General features: G+C 32.4%; 4 protein-coding genes across 10 annotated transcripts in view; 1 reads left to right on the forward strand and 3 right to left on the reverse strand.

Annotated features, from left to right (window-relative positions):
• The window catches only part of LOC111699911 (squamous cell carcinoma antigen recognized by T-cells 3), a 16,998-nt gene extending 15,623 nt beyond the window's left edge, over window positions 1–1,375 (reverse strand). The window contains exons 1-2 of one of the 2 annotated variants that reach the window (XM_023470677.1): window positions 1,278–1,375; window positions 175–255 (exon numbers count right to left, since the gene is read on the reverse strand). In XM_023470677.1, coding sequence (XP_023326445.1) covers window positions 175–255; window positions 1,278–1,349 — 153 coding nt within the window. In that variant the 5' untranslated portion in view covers window positions 1,350–1,375. Of the gene's footprint in view, window positions 1–174; window positions 256–1,271 lie in introns of both variants that reach the window. The other variant, XM_023470675.1, reaches the window with a different exon arrangement.
• LOC111699918 (elongator complex protein 3-like) lies at window positions 1,349–9,921 on the reverse strand. The gene is given in 17 exon segments (XM_023470691.1): window positions 1,349–1,493; window positions 2,689–2,774; window positions 2,903–2,977; window positions 3,440–3,582; window positions 3,949–4,099; window positions 4,599–4,713; window positions 5,351–5,486; window positions 5,848–5,962; window positions 6,379–6,454; window positions 6,776–6,864; window positions 7,184–7,291; window positions 7,897–7,973; window positions 8,167–8,248; window positions 8,613–8,695; window positions 9,011–9,066; window positions 9,261–9,342; window positions 9,828–9,921. Coding segments are annotated over 17 exon segments (1,650 nt in total). The 5' UTR covers window positions 9,909–9,921; the 3' UTR covers window positions 1,349–1,398.
• The window catches only part of LOC111699914 (pentatricopeptide repeat-containing protein 1, mitochondrial), a 19,957-nt gene continuing 12,375 nt past the window's right edge, over window positions 9,827–17,408 (reverse strand). The window contains exons 10-19 of one of the 2 annotated variants that reach the window (XM_023470683.1): window positions 14,922–15,009; window positions 14,178–14,264; window positions 13,727–13,778; window positions 13,196–13,330; window positions 12,702–12,842; window positions 12,456–12,524; window positions 11,475–11,509; window positions 10,829–10,934; window positions 10,484–10,570; window positions 9,827–10,091 (exon numbers count right to left, since the gene is read on the reverse strand). In XM_023470683.1, the coding sequence (XP_023326451.1) occupies window positions 9,927–10,091; window positions 10,484–10,570; window positions 10,829–10,934; window positions 11,475–11,509; window positions 12,456–12,524; window positions 12,702–12,842; window positions 13,196–13,330; window positions 13,727–13,778; window positions 14,178–14,264; window positions 14,922–15,009 (965 nt within the window). In that variant the 3' untranslated portion in view covers window positions 9,827–9,926. Of the gene's footprint in view, window positions 10,092–10,483; window positions 10,571–10,828; window positions 10,935–11,474; window positions 11,510–12,455; window positions 12,525–12,701; window positions 12,843–13,195; window positions 13,331–13,726; window positions 13,779–14,171; window positions 14,265–14,921; window positions 15,010–17,408 lie in introns of both variants that reach the window. The other variant, XM_023470682.1, reaches the window with a different exon arrangement.
• Window positions 15,663–17,408, forward strand: part of LOC111699915 (caspase) — a 6,234-nt gene continuing 4,488 nt past the window's right edge. For all 5 annotated transcript variants that reach the window (XR_002764856.1, XM_023470686.1, XM_023470684.1 and 2 more), the window contains exons 1-2: window positions 15,663–16,098; window positions 16,487–16,738. Coding sequence is in view for 4 of the 5 variants with exons in the window: in XM_023470686.1 (XP_023326454.1) it covers window positions 15,771–16,098; window positions 16,487–16,738 (580 nt within the window). In the remaining variant the exon portion in view is untranslated. The remainder of the gene's footprint in view (window positions 16,099–16,486; window positions 16,739–17,408) is intronic.

The following is a 17,408-nucleotide window of genomic DNA, read 5'->3' on the forward strand; positions in this document are numbered from 1 at the left end:
GGTGCAATGGCCAATAGGTGTGTAGGGTAAAATATGCACCAAATTGATCCTAGACGAACCTCTGCATAAATTATAAGCTAGAAGAAAGTAACAGTTTTAAAGAAACCTATTGAACTTAAGAGAGATTTTCGCATGCTGAACATAGCACGTAGATTTCTTGACAATTGTTCCAACCTTTTCCAGAGTTTCCTGGTCGAATTCTTCGTCATCTTCCATATTCTCATTATCGCTGTCTTCCTCTTTCTCTTCTTCTTCCTTTATCAACAGATTTTAAAAATAAAAAAACTCGAAAATTCTGCAAATGGGAAAACAATACTATTTTTTGTCCCCTTACTTAAAAATAAGCGATAAACGCATATGAAAATCAAACCCATAAAATATCTTAATTCTAGAAATCATGAAACAAATTTTAAAACCGAGGAGAAAATTTCCAACATAAAGATTTTCTACATGGGGTCTTACAGGGACTGTAAGCGAAATTGCAAGTGACCTTTCATTTAGGGCGGGACGTTCCCGATTTACTAGGGTTCCTTTTAACCTCTGACTGATCAGGGATGACAGCTTAGCTTTTCCTTATTTATCTACAAAAACGCTTGTAATTAATGTCCACTATGTTCATGTAAGGATTTATGAGGAAGTGGAATCTGTTAGCGGCCTCAAGGTGGACCCCCCCCCAGACCGCCGCCAGATGCAGGTATACTGTTTCGTATTTAAAAAATATTAATAGTTACTTTCTAGAAGTGGCAGAGAACAAATATTCACTTTCGAATTTCTAAATGACGTCGTTCACGTTCAGTTCTCAATGATCAAAGGTTTTGAGGGTACCGATGTGAATCAAGGTTGTCCCTCTTTAAAGGACAGGTTACTTGAAATTACGCTGATAGACCCTTTAACTTGGATAAGTAGAAAGAACTATAAAAAATGTTGACAAGATTTTCTTCTTCTGCACTCTGCGCAGTGAAACATGAACCACTTAAAAAAGTCTTGCTCACACTAAAAAAGTCGCCAAGTTGATATAAAAAACGTGCAAACCAAATTATTTTCAAGCTGTTCTTCATAAAATCATTGTCGATAAGAAAGTCGTAAATGTGGAACAAAAGCGCAAAAATCTAGTCTACCAATTTAAAAACTAATGAAAATTATTTTGTAAACTATTTCGCTCTCCGGAATAGAAAAATAATATTAATAAATCTAAATTTGTTCGTTCTATTTCCAGAAATGTTGAAGCGGAAACAAACCAAAACAGTTTAAATTTCTAAATCTGTTTTTCCCATTTCCTTTTCTTCTTCACTATCCTCTAGACCCTCAACCTCGGCCTCCATATCCTCGTCCAAATTCCGCTTCGACATTTTTCTGAAAATTCAAAATAATAATAAATTTATTTCATATTTCTTAGATTTATAGCATTTTTGACATATAAGGACCGTCCAGTTCATATCCCAGTTTCCGATAGTAGTTCCTCGTACCAACACCGGATATAACAGACAGCTTTCCTAAATAAACACTTCTTAAACTTTTAAAAAATACGACAGCTGTGACATGGGCTCTCAAGGATGAATGTTGTTTGTTCTTATCAGATAAACATTTGCTTTAAGGGGCTGTTCAATCTATATATTTGGCTTGTCTGTCTGTTTGTTTGTTTGTATCCATTAAACGTCAAAACGGCTGAACCGATCGGGCCCAATTTTTTTGTGGGACATCACGTGACCACAAGGAAGGTTTATGAATGATAAAAATTTTAAAAAATGTGTTTTAAAGGTTTTTAATTTTGTAAAAATTTTAATTCTTGAAAATCCGCGAATTTTTTTTATCAAAATCCGCAACATTTTTTTCTTCTTTGTTTTATAATGTAAACAAAAAGAACATGTTCACAATTTAAATAGATGATGGGCGCAGCCTAGTAAATTATAAATAAGACAGCTTTCTTAAAATAAACATTTGTTTAAATGGACTATTGTGAACTATTTATAAATAAGACAGTTTTCCTAAAAGAAACATTTCCTTTAAAGGGACTATTGAACTATTTATAAATAAGAAAGTTTTCCTAAAAGAAACATTTGCTTTAAAGGGACTATTGAAATATTTATAAATAAGACAGTTTTCTTAAAATAAACATTTGTTAAAAGGGACTATTGAACTATTTATAAATAAGACAGCTTTCTTAAAATAAACATTTGTTAAAAGGGACTATTGAACTATTTATAAATAAGATAGTTTTCTTAAAATTGTTAAAAGGGACTATTGAACTATTTCTAAATAAGACAGTTTTCCTAAATTAAAAATTTACTGAAAAGAAACTGTTCACTTTTAAGAATGTAAATCCCTTTTAAAGGGATTGGTGCAAAGGATGTTAAATGTCAGAAGTACTTTCTTTTGACATTTGACATTTTTAAAGCATTGCAAAAAAATGTTTAAAAATTTTCTTGATTTAAAAATGCAGAGAAAAACTGGGGAAGATTTGCACACTTTAATTGAGGGAGATTTATCAGGAAATCAGAAATTTTGATCCAAGTGAAAATTTTACCTCGAGAAAAGTGAGAAAGAGAAAACAGAGAAATCAAGACCAGGCCAAAATCATATTTTGATTTCAGGCCATGTATAGATCTGAGTAAGATTTTACAGGACAGATCCAGATTTATGGATCAAGGATCAATTATCAAAGATACAGGATTCATTATCAGTATTTACCTGATCCATGTTCTTCCCTAGCGATCCTCTCCGCCTCCTCCATGAGCAGGGTCCCGAACCCTTGGTGCTGGAACTTACTCGGATCTCTGAACAACCATTTTTAAGTTTATGTTTTTTTGTTACACATATCTGAACAATTAAGTTGTATAAATTAATTATAAATACATCAAAATATTAAAACTTTATCAAAATAAATTTCATAAATTAAAGTTACCTTGCAGCTACTGGGACAACACTGCCATAGACATGAAGTTCTCGAACCATAGATACTCCTCCCTTCAACTCAGGCCTAAACACCAATGTTGTTATATCAAAAGGCTTAAAATTAGGGGAGGAATGTTTCACAGTCCGACTGACACTCAGCGTCAGGCCTTTGCCGGATGTACGGTTTGAACTTTCCTCTCCTGCCCTCTAGTAACGTGGGCTTAAGATTATTGATTATCGATGCCTTGGGGGATAAAATTATAAATTGAAAACCTTTTTCCATATTTCTCAATACATTATACTTATTAAGACTTAATTTATTTTCCCAAAAAAATACTTTATTGTTTCTAAATTCAACGAAAAAAAAACTTAAATAAATGGCTCCACTCAAACATACGTAACAGCTGGAAGACAAACGGATTTTCAAAAGGGTGGTAGCAATTTCCAAGAAAATATAAACCCCTGCCCCTAAATCAAATTGAAAACAACGTAACAAAATCGCGAGAAAAACAATATTTTAATAAAATAATTGACAACCATAGATTACCTGAAGACCTCCTCTGAGAGTTTCCTAAGCCTGAGTAGTCCGACCAGGATATCCTGTTCCGGATCCTCGTAGCTTAAGAAGGTTTCCCATCCTCCATTAGCAACATAATCCCGTCGGATCAATTCTATTTCATACGGACGAACCTTAAATTAACATTGTAAGTCATACGAAGGACTTCATCTTTCACATTTTTGATCAGATTAAATTTTGAAGGGTACTACAATTAACTCGGGCTTGGCCATTTTTGCAAGAAGGGTCTTTTAAAATTACTTAAACAGTTCCTTTAATCCAAAATTTACTTATCAAAATAAGATGGATTTGTGTGTCGAGAAACACCTTCATTAGTCTTAACAGGCAGTCATAATAACTAAATCTATATAATATAAGGCCAAGAATAATTAGATTTTTTTCTTCAAAACTCGATTTTTTTAATTAGAATTTTTTTCAAGTATTTCCAAAAATCCACGGGCAACGCCGAGTACTTCAGCTAGTAAACAAATGAATCTGACCTTGTTATGTATCTCCTGTATCCCGACCTCTCTGGTTCTGACATCCCTGCATTCTGTTCCGAAATCCTTCATCCTGGCCAGAGCAAGCTCTCTCAGATTTCCGTGCTCAACCCCACTAGTTACCAAGGGCATAGGTATATCTCGCTGAACCCTGATATAGAGAAAGTTAGAAAGTCAATAAATGTCGTCTTCAAAAGTAAAAAATAAAATTCACCCAAATTAACGCCTTAATAATTTTTAAACTCTTAGACTGACAAGTGAGTAATTAATTCTAAACGGTACACTAACAAGTATTAAAAAAATTCTACAATTTTAAAAAGATTTACTTCATTCCTCATTTTGGTTGCAATGATATCGGTGCTAACTACACCAACGTTGTTGATTTTAAAATACTTCAATCTTTGCAAATCAATTCAAACAAGCAGAGAAATTCATTACTAAAAATAAAATAAAAAAATAAAAGAAGGTTTACAAGGTTATTGGGCATTCTAGCAACCACATCTACAAGTGAACTGTATACCTGTAAACAAAAATTGTCGAAGGGGAACAAGGGTTAATATCCTAGCAACTGATCTACAAGAGAGTTGAATACCTGTAAACTCTTGTCCAAGGGGGAACAAGGGCTATAGATCTACAAGGGAGCTGTATACCTGTAAACCCTTGTCCAAGGGGGAACCAGGGCTAGTATCCTAGCGACCAGATCTACAAGGGTAGCTGCTGGGTAGCTTCTGTACCGCCCTGTCTTCCACAGTTCATACAAACCTTGTTGTAAATAAACATTATTAACAGTAAATTAAATTTCTATAATCCCCTACTGAGACCGAAAGCAATTAAACTTCAATGTGTGTGGAATTTGAAGAATTCTAATAAACTTTCAATGTTCAGGATTTCTGAAAAACCTGGAGAATCCCTGTGATGAATGTGAAGAAGTTGGAGCGGAGAAAGTTGAAACTGAACCTACACATGAAAATTCGAACTTTCTCCTACGTTTCTAAAATTCTTGATTATTTATCCTTATACTAAAGAATCAATGTTCTGAATTATATAACCCTATATATTCTTTTAATCTTATCAAGCCATGAGAAATGTTAATCATGAGCTGTTTTATATAAAATTCTTTATCTTATTGAGAATTCAAAAGAAAGAAAGTTTTTAATTTAAAAAGTAAAGATTTTAGCTTGTATAACAATGATTTTAATTTGGAAGCATAATTTAAACTTAAAAAACTATATATCGTCTTTTTCAGACGAAGAATGGGTTGATTATATTTATAACCCAATTAAGTCTCCAGGTCTCCACTTTTACGAGGTTTATAAAACATCTTTTAAAAGATTATTTCCAATGATAAAAATAAGGGTCTTGAGCTAAAAAAGAAAAACTTTAATATATGTATTGATGTTATATAATAGTGAAACCAGAGTAGGATAGAGTTTGAGACCATCAGGTCTGAAGGCCGGGTTCTCAAAGAACTCCATAAATTGTTCAATATCACGCTCTAGGCCAACATTAGGCAGATCAGGCATCATATGGGTTACAACCTTTAACAAATAAAAAACTAAGAACACAAAAACAGCTAACTTATATCGTCTTCGCGTCGAGTTTAAAATATACATTTTTATATTGGCAGATTTTGAAAGTTTAATCTGTTTCTAGAAAATCTATCAATAATCAACCGGCGACGAAGGTTACGGAAAATAATAAAGAATCAGACAAGTTAATTCTTCTTTTTGTAATTCCTCCCCGCTCCCCAAAAAATAATGATAATAGACAGTCGATGCTAAAAAAGTCCCAACATTTTGTAAGCAACAAAGATTATATTTCAATGAAAGAATTTTAAAAAAATATAAATACTCCTGATTGATTGGATTGATTTGATTGATCAATCAAAAGTTTATTGACCTTGAATCCTGCATCCTTGGACTGATGGAAGGATTCACAGACAGCTCGAACTGTATGTCCTCGGTTCGTATCCCTCGCTACGTCCTCATAAACGGACTGAACGCCAATCTCGAGCCTAGAACAAGACTAGATTGATTGATAGATTGACGTTTATTTAAACGTGTTTGTTCCCTTAATCTCATGTCAACAGTTTTTTTAAAGAGACTGCAAGGGTAATTTCAAGTGATCCACCATGCAAAGATTGCAATGTCCGATTCACAACGGTACCCTTAAGCCCTTAATTTGATAAAAAATGTGGAAAGTGTTTATTTTTGATAATTCCAATATGTTTTCCTGCAGTAATGAGCAAGTCACTTTTAAAGTGAACCCCCAATGTAAAATAAAGAAAATAAACATTGATATCTAATACATACTTGATCTGAGAAAGCTTTCAAGGATACCGTTGTGAATCAAACATCAGCATTTTTGCATGGTAGGTCACTTGAAATTCACAAACAGTCTCTTTTCTTAGTACATTAATGCAAGCCCTACCTCGTGCACCCGTAACTAAGCATCTGGGAAAGATGTTTCTTAAGACAGTAGTCTGGTCTCGTTTCAATTGTTATTCCTAAATAGTGTCCTCGATTAAAACAAAATTAAATTAAAATTTTAACGAAAATATATCCAATATTATTTTTTTAAATAATTTCAATGCAGATGTACTTTTAAGTGACCTTCCATATATAAAGCATGAACATTGCACAACGATACAGTTTGAACCTTGACTTGCAGAATCATGCTGCAAAACAATATGAAGGAAACCTTCAGAATTAAACATGTTTTAGTATATTGTTACTCAGACAAAGGTTTAAGCGGAACCGTTGAAAATCAAAAATTCCACTTTTGAACAAAAATTTAAAAAAAAAGGATAAACATGACAGCTTCTCACCAATACACTTCGTAAGACTCTTCTCACTATATTTGACTGCCTCGTCCACATTATTACTGCAGTGACCGGACAATGCATCATGAAGATTTCTAAAACAAGGCAAAATTCTTTTAATTTGACCTATATGCTTAAAGTTATCCCTTACATAAATCCTTTATAAACTTATTTTTGTAATTTCTATAGAACGTTAATAGATTAATTTTGTTCTAAATCTTCCAGAATTTCTAAAAGTTTTGCGATTCTACCCCATTCCTTTAAAAAAAAAGAACTTTATTTTAGGAAGTTTTGTGTGGCATTTCTTTGCGCATAATTTTTGGCTTCTGAAAGGGTAAAGTAATTAAAATTATTTCCATTTTAGGTTTTTATTACCTTGAAGTTTATAATATTACACTTATCAAATATTTGAACCTGATAAAATAATCTTTATAATCGTCTGGCAGCGCCATAAAGGTTCCACCCATCACAATAAACTCCACCTTATCAACACTGTGCCCCAGCTGTTTCAGCTGATCAACCCTAAATCAAATCTAATCAAATCAAATCATAAAGGGCGGGGATGACAATGGACTCCAGTAATGGATTGGAGGTTCAAGTCCTGGTTTTTCAGTCTGGACTTCTTCCTATTTTTGAAACATCCCATCAACATTAATTGATTAAACTGATCAAATAAAATTGATCAATCACAACGGTATCCAGATAAAGTTTTCAAATCAGGAATGAGTAAGATATCCATGTTTTTCTCTTGGATAATTGATTTTCAATTTCGGTTTCTTTATATAAATGATTGGTGGATTTATGCTGTAGAAACTATTAAGAAAATGTTAAGAAATAGACACTGCTCTAGCTCGATATCTGATCAGATAAAGGTTTAAAGGTTTACTCTGGACGACGTTTGCATGCAAGTCTACATTCCATTGTGGAAGTCCTAAAGGAAATAAAGCACATGTTAGTATTGTAAAATTCGAAAATAATTTTTAAATCAAGTTCCCTCGACCGGGCTTGGAAGAAGCATTTTCTCAACTTCATAGCTTTAGTTCAAACTGACACTCTTTAGGCTCTTGCTATGATGTAAAAAATGAAAATATGGTTGATTGATTGATTGATTGATTGCTAACTCCTACCTATGTTTAGTCTGTAGAAAAGGATCGTATCTGGCTCTGATAGCTCGCATACTAGTAGGTTCATAACCGGTATACGACTGGTTACATCATAATTTAACAAATTTAAATATAAAGTAATTTTCTATTTCAATACGACGTTTCTTTTAAAGTGCTTGAGAAAAAACATCCACGACGAATCATATTCACATAATTCGTCAAGAAAAGTTTCCCGTATTTTTGAAAATGAGGATGTTTTCCGAAATAAAATAAATTGTTAGATTTGTTAATTTCCTGAGTTGAATACTCAAAATCTGAGTCTGGCCCTCCTGGGCAGTATACGCAGATATTCCCAGTAAAGTTGATGTGAGGACACCTGCAATAAAAACAAATCATTAAATGAAAAATAGAAAAAAATTAAAATTTTTTTTTAAAACAGAGTTTGTCAGTGTATGGAATTTGTATTCTTCTACAGTTGTTATCGTATATATCAATACAACGAAGACGACTTTCAATTTCAATTTTGAAGTCTACCAAGCTTTAAACAGCAATATCACTTATTTAAACAGAGAGAAGTGGTCAATTAACAGCTTCTCTTTGTTTACTTGCAAACTTGTAATATAAAAATTGCTTGTTAGGGATCAAAGCATTATGAATAAAAAGTCGTCTTCATTGTATTAATATAATCGCCGACCTCAGTAAAATAAAAAAATTTCTCAACTTTTTGTTAAAACTTTTACCTGTGTGGCTTGCACATGAGGGCTACAACAGCAATTCCACTGGCAGTTCTTACAGGTTTAGCTCTTAGCTTAGGGACCAGAATCTGCAAGGTAGGGGTATTGTATTCACGAGTTTTGTAAAAAAAAAAAATCGAAGCATAAAAAAAAACCGAAAAAAAAGATTATCAGAAAACCGAATAAAAAACCCTAAAGAACCACTAAAAGTGTTCACTCTGCTGCAAAGTAATTAATAATTTTGAACAAAGTAGGGCTGCAGATGTGGACTGAGGCGATATTAAATAAAAGGTTGAGAAGAAAATTCTTTCCAAAATCAGATAGGAAACATTATAAAGACAGATCGTAGAAGAATGTTGTAGGATGTAAGTTGATTAAGATTGCATATTTAATAAATAACAAACCTTTTTATATTGGGCTGGAACTGCTGCAATAATATCTACCAGTCTAGGAGCAGATTCTAGAGTAAACAAAATAAAATAAATTCAATATGCTGACGTGGTATTATCAACACTATCATTATAATCGAATTTGAAAATCAATACTTCCAAAGAACTCAATGCGTCTGCGAAATACCCTTGACGGGTCTCAGTGTTTTCTAATTTAAAATTATAATGTATATGAATTTTAAAATCTGAATTAATTTTAAGTTTCCTAGTTGATATTTTGATGCAAACTTTCTCTTGACTTTATTCAGATTTGCATCTTTCCCTTCATCGTGAGCTAGGATCAGTTCCTGAAAATAATTATTTAAAGGAATTGTTTTCACCTATTTGATAAAACTCTCTATTTTTAAAACAGAACCCATCTTTTATATTATTCATACGTACATGCCTTATTTTTACTAACAGAAGAATCACAAAAAACTTCTAATGCAGATTTATGATGTTTAACACTATAACTCCTACTACACCCCTTTAGGGGTTTAATAATTGTTTGCGACAAAATTATAGAAATTGCAAAAAAATGATTTTCTTTCTTATAACTGATAAAAAAAAACATTATTACTGATTTAAATAATAGCTTTGGTAAAAACGAGCATTACTTGACAAAATCTTTGTTTTATATCGCAAAGTTTCTTTCATATTTCTTACAAATTAAAAATATTTCACTTCATAACAGAATTTCAATATATTGCACAGTATTGAATGTTTAATGATCATGTTCATTAAGTTAGGATCAGCAATTGTTCCAAATAAATGATCATCGATTAATGCTCACCTGAATAACATCTCCAATACACATCATCATCAGCTCCTCCCTACTCAGCCCAGTATTCTTCTTCTTCTTGTTTGCAACCATTTTCTAGCTGAAATATATTTAATCTTCAAAATTTTCTTTTTTTTGTTTAAATTTTTCTCTTTTCTCCATTTGAATCCTTTTCTTCTCCTTCTTCTCCTCCTTCTCTTTGTTTTCTTCCTTTGTAGTTTTGTATTGATCCAATGGATCCACGTTTTCTTCTAGTTTCACCTCTACAAGCCAATCCTATAAATTAAACAGGATTAAAATACAATATTTGTTTGTAACAATAATGAGGAGTAAACTAAATACAAATCCTAAAAAACGGATTAAACCAATTTTTTAGAATTTTACTTATTGCTCACAACCCAACCCAAGCTAACTACAACGAGTATATAAATGAATCAAGGACTAATCATGATATACTAGATATTTTGCCACTAGCTGCTGGCAAAGCAAATGATTGCGCATTTATGCCTTAAATACTACAACCCAATTTTCTTAATGAATAAACTATTGAAATCTTGCTTCTAAATTCTTAAAATTAAAATTTTATGATAACTTAAAAATCTATAATCATTTTTAAAAGAGGGAATAATAATTAAATAAAGATATTCTAAATATTCTAAATTAATCACCTTGTAATATCTGGTAAATTCCTTCCATTCAGCATACCCGTTCTTCATATCTTGTACAACAGTGTACGGTACATAGCCTCCCTTTTCCTGCACATAGCAATATCTTGTACTAAGTGTACGGTGCATAACAATTCTTCTACAATACATAACAATATCTTGTACATAAGTGTACGGTACATAACATCCATTGCTCTGCACAAACAATATGTATTGGGCAACAATTCTGAAAAATCAACCGTTAATAAAAATATTCATTGGATCTCACTATTTTCGGTTATAAATAAATAAATATAAAAGTCCCACCATCTATCCGGTTATATAATGAGTTGGAAGTTATAAAAATACCTTTATTTTGATATTATGCCTGAAGTTGTTGTAGAAATTATGGAGATGGTTTAGCATCGTCTTGTTCACAAGTATCTTCTCAGATTTGACTACTTCAAGGTATTTTCTAAACAAAGCAAAATATTGTCTTCTTTCAGGTCAGACATGATGGATTATGTTAATCCCATCAAAATGCTTAACCCTTATTGTTCAAAGGAGATTTAGTTAAAGGACGCGAAAGTACCAGTCAGCTGTTTTTATCGGATTAAGAACTTATTCGCTTCATTTAAATGTGGATTTGGGGTTTAGGCCACTTTCTTATAAAAAATCACAACCTCTAGTCTCCTTATTTTAACAATTTATGCATTAGATCTTGACAAATATAAACATAGTTTAAACCAAATAAAAAAAGATATTTATCTCTTTTGCAATAAAAAACATTTTTCTAATATAATGGATGGTGGTTGGAGGCTAGAACCCTGTTAGGGCGTATAGGTTCAAATATGACCATTTTAAATTGGTCTCCAGTCTTAAAAACAGTCTTTGGAACGTATTTGTCATGCTTTTGATCAAACCTACTACCAATTTCTGCTAATATCTTAATTTTCCCCATTTGTCCAGTCCTTATTCGTCAGAAAAAAAGGACGGGGGGGGGGGGGATCATTACCTGACATCGCGTGGATTTAATCTTTCTCCTGCTCCCTGCATAAATCCAAGAAGTTAGCATTAATTTTGAAATCTTAAAACCCCATCTTGAATCAAATCAAATCTATTGGGGAGGTTGCCATCAGAGGAATATCGATTTCAAAATTATTTTCTAAACCAAAATTGTAGAATTATTTTAAATGAATTAAGTATTCATAACACTATTATTTTGGTTCCCAGTGTTATAAAGTTTTTTTTGGACAGAAGTTTTCTCTTTATCGAGAAGGTTCAAGCCTTAGCTTTAGAGACTTTATTTTGTCCCGAGCTCAAGCGAGGGACAAAATATAATCTGAAAAGGCGAGAACCTTAGAGATACAGATAAAATTACAAAAACTTTATAGCACGTCGTGCCAAAATAATATAATAAACATAAAATTCCCCAATAAATATCTGAACAATAATTGAAAATTTTAAATAATAAAAGCAGACATTGTAGATTTTAGAACAAAAAAAGATTTATAATATTATAAAACTTTAATTGATTGATATACTATGGGACCAAAAAAAAACTGTGGATTAGTAATACGGCTAAAGTTTTAAAAATTTTTAAGATTTTAGGTACTTTCCCAAAGGCATTTTCCCAAGCCGCAACTTCCCAAGGGTATTTTTCCAAGTGGCAACTTCCCAAGGGAATTTTTCCAAGTGGCAACTTCCCAATTGTGCAATTTTCTGCACTAGCCGCAGCGCTCGGCCCCCCCGCCTGTTCTAGAGCGCATCATAGCCGCAGCGCTCGCCCCCCCCCCAATTGCAGCCTGTGGCGCCTCAGAGGGCCTAACCTAATCTTTGGGAAGGTGGCCGCATAATAAGTTGAGTTTAAACATTAAATACACATTTTGCTAGAATGTCGTCTTCTATTCCACAGGTTTGTGGGTCCCACTGCACTGTAGCCAAATCTGATCAGCCAGTCAAGAAGAAAAAAAATTTTTAACTAATTTTCCAGTTCCTTGATTAGAGTTCCCATTATCTCTGTGTTAGGTTTAGCTCCATATTTGTTGAGATCAGATAATAATTTCTAAAAATACAAACTTGATAATTTCTAAAAATAAAAACTTATTTTAACAAGAAATAGAGGGTTAGCGGATGCCGCATTTCTTAATGCATTTGAAAACTTCAATCTTAATATTTTTATATCACTTAATTTTTTTTTTTATCTAAAAATATTCTCCTATGAAGGTTTTAAAAAACTTACTAGTCCAGTCCTAAGAGACGAACAGCACATGGCCAGACAACCGAATGTGATAATATCAGGTTTAAGGTTCTTCTCCGTTATCAGAGACAGGGTGGAGATACCTCCCTCGTAATCAAACCGTAGAGCGCGCTGTCGAATCACCTAGAGAAGTAACAGGTTTAAGTTCCTTCTAGAGAAAGATTGTGTCCGGCCTATAAATCAATCAATCAATCAGACTTTTAGGCACGCCCTTTGACCACATCCCTATCACAAAATGACTATGCTAAGATGGGATTGAAATAAGGTTATATGATTTGCTATGTATCTCTTAGAAGGCCTTTTATGTTGTAAAAGTTAAGTTGCATGTAATTTTTATTGCATTTCAACAGTTTTAAGATAAAATTTTAAAATTAAGCCTAACATTGAAAATCAGTATTATATTAGTATATTATATCAGTATAAATATTAAAATTTGTTATCTTTATTTTTATCATTATTGTTATCCTTTTATTTACCTGATTATAGAACTCTGTAGATGGTTGAATATCTAACTCCTCCACGAGGGAGAGAACCGTCCTCTCAGCCTCGGCCGTGTTCAGGTTCAACAACAAGGTCTGCAGGGTCTTCAGGATTGGCCTCACCTTGTCCTCCTTTAAAGAAATTGTTCAGATTTAATACAATTAAACTGTTGATTTCAAGTGACCCTCTACTTTCAGAGTGGTAAGTCCGCGTCACAAAGGTGCCAAGAGAAACCATATCTGAACAATGATATGTAAATAGCGTAGATAGCATTTTTATCGACAAGTTGAATTCTTTCAATTTCCATCAATGTCCCTCATTGTCGCATTTTCATAAATCCGCAAGTCCCAGATAAGTCAAAAATAAAAAAATCAATTCTCATAGAGAAAGAGAAGGATATCTTATGCAACATAGATCAGACAAAGGTTTAAAGGGGACAGTTGAGAATCGAACATACCACTCTATAATCGAGGATGAAACATTATAGCATTAAACATTCTTTTTGTTTAATAAAGAATAGTTTAAACCTGCATAATTCTGATGACTGTATTTATGTCGCCAAGCAACATCAATCTATTCCCTCATTTTAATTAAATATCAAACGATCATCTGTCTTTAAAAAAAATAGTAAAAAAATTGACTTTCACGGTAGATCTGATGAAACTTAGGCGAGGTTGAAGTAAATAAAATGAGTCTTTGCCTCAAAATCAAATACACTAATGCCTATATCTTTGCTACCTGCTGGAGTAAACCTTTGACATTTCAAACTAAGATTATTTGATTTAACAGAATTCATAGTTTAAAATATCTAAGGCCTACAACATTGGCTTGCTCAGATATAGGGATTAGAAAATCAGGGTTTGTGGCAAAAACTCAAATCCTATCTACTCCTAAAAAATAAGTATTGTAAGATTTGGACTTAAAAATGTTAAAAAGAATGATAGGTTTTAAATAAAGATTTTAAAATGTTTCCTATTTTTCGGAGTATCTTCTAATCGAAGTGAAACTACGTTTTCTAGGTTTGGAGAGGCTTCTAATAAACTTGGTAATCTGGAATCCATCTTTCTAAACAAATTTTCATTCATCATTTTATTTTACATTGCTCTCTGTTTGTTGGTTTGTGTGTCCGATCATAATTCTTGAACCTTCTGACCTATCTATTTACCTCAGATTTTGATTAGAAACTTGGAAGAACTACGGGAATGTTTTTAGATTTGCTTAAAAACTTATTGTTTGGAAGGTCAACTTTTTAAAGGATAAAATTATTTTCCTGTTTAAGTTTGGTTTCCAGGCTAATACAAACATATTTATAGACATTTTCATTCTTTTAATTAAGTACCACAAAAAAGCTTTTACACCTAAGATGAAACACTTGAGCTGCAATAAAACATTAAAAAAAAACACTATTAAATCAAATCAAATCACAAGTTGCAGGGATGGTCTAAGACTCCAGTATTGAATTGGGGTTTTAAGTCCTTTCTGTGCCCTGGTTTTACAGCCCGGACATTAAAATTTTTTTCATGTGTTAGGTTTTCTTAAAACGTGTGCAAGGCCATTATTTTAGTGTTTTACTGGAAACTGGAGAATACTCATTTTTCACGAAAAATATATATTTATGCGGGGGTTATAAATGGATTTCATTGTTCGTTTTTTGGCTTCAGACATGTTAATTGTAAATTGTAGTCCGTTATTATTAATATTATTAACATTCAACCTACTTACTTGACAAGATTTGACTCCTGTGATTGTTTGATATCTAGATCCCACCAGTTGATGTCTTCTTCTACATTTATAGTTTGAACCTCAACTTCTAGATTTAAGAATTTTAGATTTTTTAACTGCTAAATATCAATCTTGTGTTTTTAACTGCTAAATATCAATCTTGTGTTTTTAACTGCTAAATATCAATCTTGTGTTTTTAACTGCTAAATATCAATCTTGTGTTTTTAACTGCTAAATATCAATCTTGTGTTTTTAACTGCTAAATATCAATCTTGTGTTTTTAACTGCTAAATATCAATCTTGTGTTTTTTTTTCATGTTTTTTCTCATTGATTTTATCAGGTCCTTCGCACAATAAAAATATTGTTACTTTTTTAATGATTTTCAATTTTCTTAAAACAAACCCTCGCTGGTATTTCTAATCATGAAAAGAAACAGATTATCAACATAATTCTTAAATTCTTATTTCATCATTTTTAAAATAAAAATAAATCCGAGCTTATCGCCCTTATGAGTCATTCTACTTATCTTTTATTCATTTTTCAAGACATATATTTATGAAGATTGTGCAATGTGCAAAAATTATTTAAAATAATTAAATATCTGAATTTGGAATTTTTTTTAAAATCTCATGACCACAGTATTTATTGCATATGCTAAATAGATTACTGAATTAACCGCTTTATTTCTTGAAACTTTGTGGTTTTAAAGATAACGTTTCAGTAGATTCTCTCAGTACTCTTAGTTCTGTGCAAACACTCAGGAAAGAATAAACCCAACTCTGTTTAAAAAATATTACAGCATTATAAACAAAGGTGTATTTCAAGGGGTTTATTGTTTTATTTGTAGGATGGATTCCAAAGAAAATATCAAGATTGTCCAGGAAAACTTGAAAAATGATTTGAAAGAGGATGATATTAATATTGTTGAAACTGAAGTTGCTACCATGGGTGTAGACGAACAGGATGCTAAACCTGCAGCTGAGATTAACAAAGAGATCAGTGAAGATGAGAGTGATGCCAAAAGCTTCATTAGAGAGATTTTTCAAAGCCATCATCATCAAGACCATCACGAGAAGAAAGAGCAAGAGGAGTTTAAGCCTCCTCTAAAGGAATCTGATGAGGAGAAGTTGATACGGCTTGTGAAGATCAATGGCAATGATACATATTCAACAGAAGGGATGGGTTCAATTCAAACTTTACGTATGAAACCTTTAACTTGAATCTTGATCTGATGGATTCACAATTTTTAGTTTCTAGCCTAATAAAAGTTTTCATTCGCAAATTTATTCAGTAATATTTCTTTTCCTGATGATAATTTTAGCTTTAAATATTGATTTAAATTCATCGTTTTTTTTCAAAATTCAAACTTTTATATTTTTTCAAACTTAGCTTGCCATAAACCTGGGGTCACATGAGTTACCACAAAAAAATCGGCCCTTGTAGGTTCAGCTATTAAGTGTTATTGTTCAAAAAAGCTATCAAACAAAATTGACTCAATGCATTACTTTTTACAACATAATAATTTAACAACACAAAACATAATTGAATATTGAAAACATCTAAGGAAAACGCCGGGGGATTTGTATGATCTTTGAGAATGATATGTTCCACACTGATCTTGGCCTTAGTAAGAGGAAGGGATCAAATGTGGATCGAGTTCTCATGATAGATGTTTTCACTAAACTCCAGTTTGAGGTCAGGGTCTTCCAAAACCTGACAACAACTGAGATTCTTCAGAAGCTTGAGGCAGCAAGGTTTGAGGATCATTCCCATTCAGACATGTTTGCTATAGTTATACTCAGTCACGGAAATGAAGGTAATAGATTTTAGTGGTTTGATAAAAATGTAATTTTTAGTTTAGTTTTTTGTTAATTCTTAAAGATCTATCTAGTTTAAAAGGAAACTTTCTTCTAAGCTAAATCTCAAATCTAGGCCTGCCAGCATGCATTTTTGTGTACTTTTTCATCTTCTTTAATTCAACTTATTCTATTTACTTGAGGTTTGGAGGAATTGGAAACATGGAATAAGTTAGTATGAGGCATATTTTTCAGTGCTGAAAAAAGCCTACTTATTGCCATTTCCCACTCATGTGGAATTCATGAACTCATCTTATTTTGCACCACATTATGCATAAGAGAAGTACAAACATCTTGTTTATACCCAACTCTGGATTAGATATTTTGTAGCAAACCTTCACCCATTACGCCCCTTGCATCCTGCCTTTCAAATTTTAAAGCAGTCAGAGCTGAAAACTTTAGAATGGGATATCCTTAATCTTGCTCTCTTAATTAATCTGAAGATTAAAAATGAGAGGAGAACAAGCCATATTTAATCTGGATATTAAGAAAAAGAGTGGATTAAGCCTTAATCCCGATATCCACCATTCTAAAGTTTTCAGCTCTGATCATCTATAAGTGTGCCAAATAAAACATATATAGAGCGTAGGAACAGGGTGTCCTAAACAAAATTCTGAAACCGATAATATA

This window comes from Eurytemora carolleeae, unplaced genomic scaffold, assembly GCF_000591075.1.
Source record: "Eurytemora carolleeae unplaced genomic scaffold, Eaff_2.0 scaffold317, whole genome shotgun sequence".
Classification (NCBI taxonomy): Eukaryota; Metazoa; Arthropoda; class Copepoda; order Calanoida; family Temoridae; genus Eurytemora; species Eurytemora carolleeae.